The sequence below is a fragment of the Propithecus coquereli genome, unplaced genomic scaffold (assembly GCF_000956105.1).
Source record: "Propithecus coquereli isolate 6110/MARCELLA unplaced genomic scaffold, Pcoq_1.0 Scaffold59, whole genome shotgun sequence".
Taxonomy (NCBI): domain Eukaryota; kingdom Metazoa; phylum Chordata; class Mammalia; order Primates; family Indriidae; genus Propithecus; species Propithecus coquereli.
Window position 1 is genome coordinate 5,123,102 of NW_012151840.1, and position 1,242 is coordinate 5,124,343.

At 38.3% G+C, this 1,242-nt stretch overlaps 1 protein-coding gene across 1 annotated transcript in view; it reads left to right on the forward strand.

The window, feature by feature from the left end:
• Positions 1-1,242, forward strand: part of LOC105821746 (filaggrin-2-like) — a 123,146-nt gene that overhangs the window by 68,130 nt on the left and 53,774 nt on the right. Inside the window, 2 exon segments of the mRNA XM_012658508.1 lie at positions 412-512; positions 786-1,240. Of these exon segments, the coding sequence (XP_012513962.1) occupies positions 412-512; positions 786-1,240 (556 nt within the window).

A 1,242-nucleotide genomic window follows, 5' to 3' on the forward strand; every position in this document is an offset into this window, starting at 1 on the left:
ACAGCCTCAATAAAAAGAAAAATAATATAAATATTTAATTACAAAACATGAATGCCAATTAGTTCTTTATTAAACTCTTCCTCACATCAGAATTACTAAGTGGGTACATTAAAAGACAACTAAATTGTGGATTATATAAAATTCTGACTTGTGAAGTAACAGAAAGAAGCACTTATCTTATCATATCTTTTTGTAATATCCTACTAGACTTTAAATTTACTTGTTTCTGTTAAACACATATACTTATGAACTGAGTCCAGATGAGCTAAAAAAGATTAAAGAAAAAAATTAAGACACTTGGTTCCACTTTTTGGTACCCAAAGTTGACATTTGCTAAACTGACTTTGCATTAAATAGCTGACAATGTGACTCATCTAATGTAGTCTCCCTCTGTGATTTCCCTCTGTACAGAATCCAGATGACCCAGATATTGCTGATGTCTTCATGCATATCCTGGATATAGACCACAACAAGAAAATAGACTTCACAGAGTTCTTTCTGATGGTATTCAAGTTGGCTCAAGCATATTACCAGTCCGCCAAGAGGCAGAACATCCACAAATCAGGGCCTAAGCATACAAAGCACAGTCATCATTCTGAAGAAGAAGGAGATGATATAGAGGAAGACGAGGAGAAAGAGGAAAGAAAAAGAACATCCAGGAGCTCAAGAAGAAGTGATAAAAAAAGCAACAAAGTAAGATCTAAGAGCCCAAGAGGCAGAGGGGAAACAACACATGAGCCGCATACAGAAGATGAAGAAAGAAAACGTAATTCATCTACTCATAGACACAGACAAGGTAGTGGGAAAAAGCATCATGAGGTAAATGGAAAAGAGAAAAAGAGGTCAAACTCTACTGAAAAAGGAGAGAGACGGCACAAGACACATGTTACTCCTTCAAACACAGAAGAGGAAGAAGAAGGTGAATTTAATTATGAAAATGGAGGAAGAATGACTACAGAATGGAAACAATTAGGCTATGGTGACTCATATTACATGAGAGAAGACGATGCATCCGTTAACGATGACGTTGATTTGAGACAAAATGAAAAAAGAAACAGGTCAAGATCTAATGATCAAGATATACCACCTCAGAGAGACAGTTCCAGACACCGACAGTCTGAGCAGGCTCGAGGATCTGGGTCCAGGACAAGCGGACACCGGGGATCCAGCGTCAGTCAGGACAGTGAGAGTGAAGGACACTCGGAAGACTCAGAGAGACAATCTGGGTCTGCTTCCAGAAAC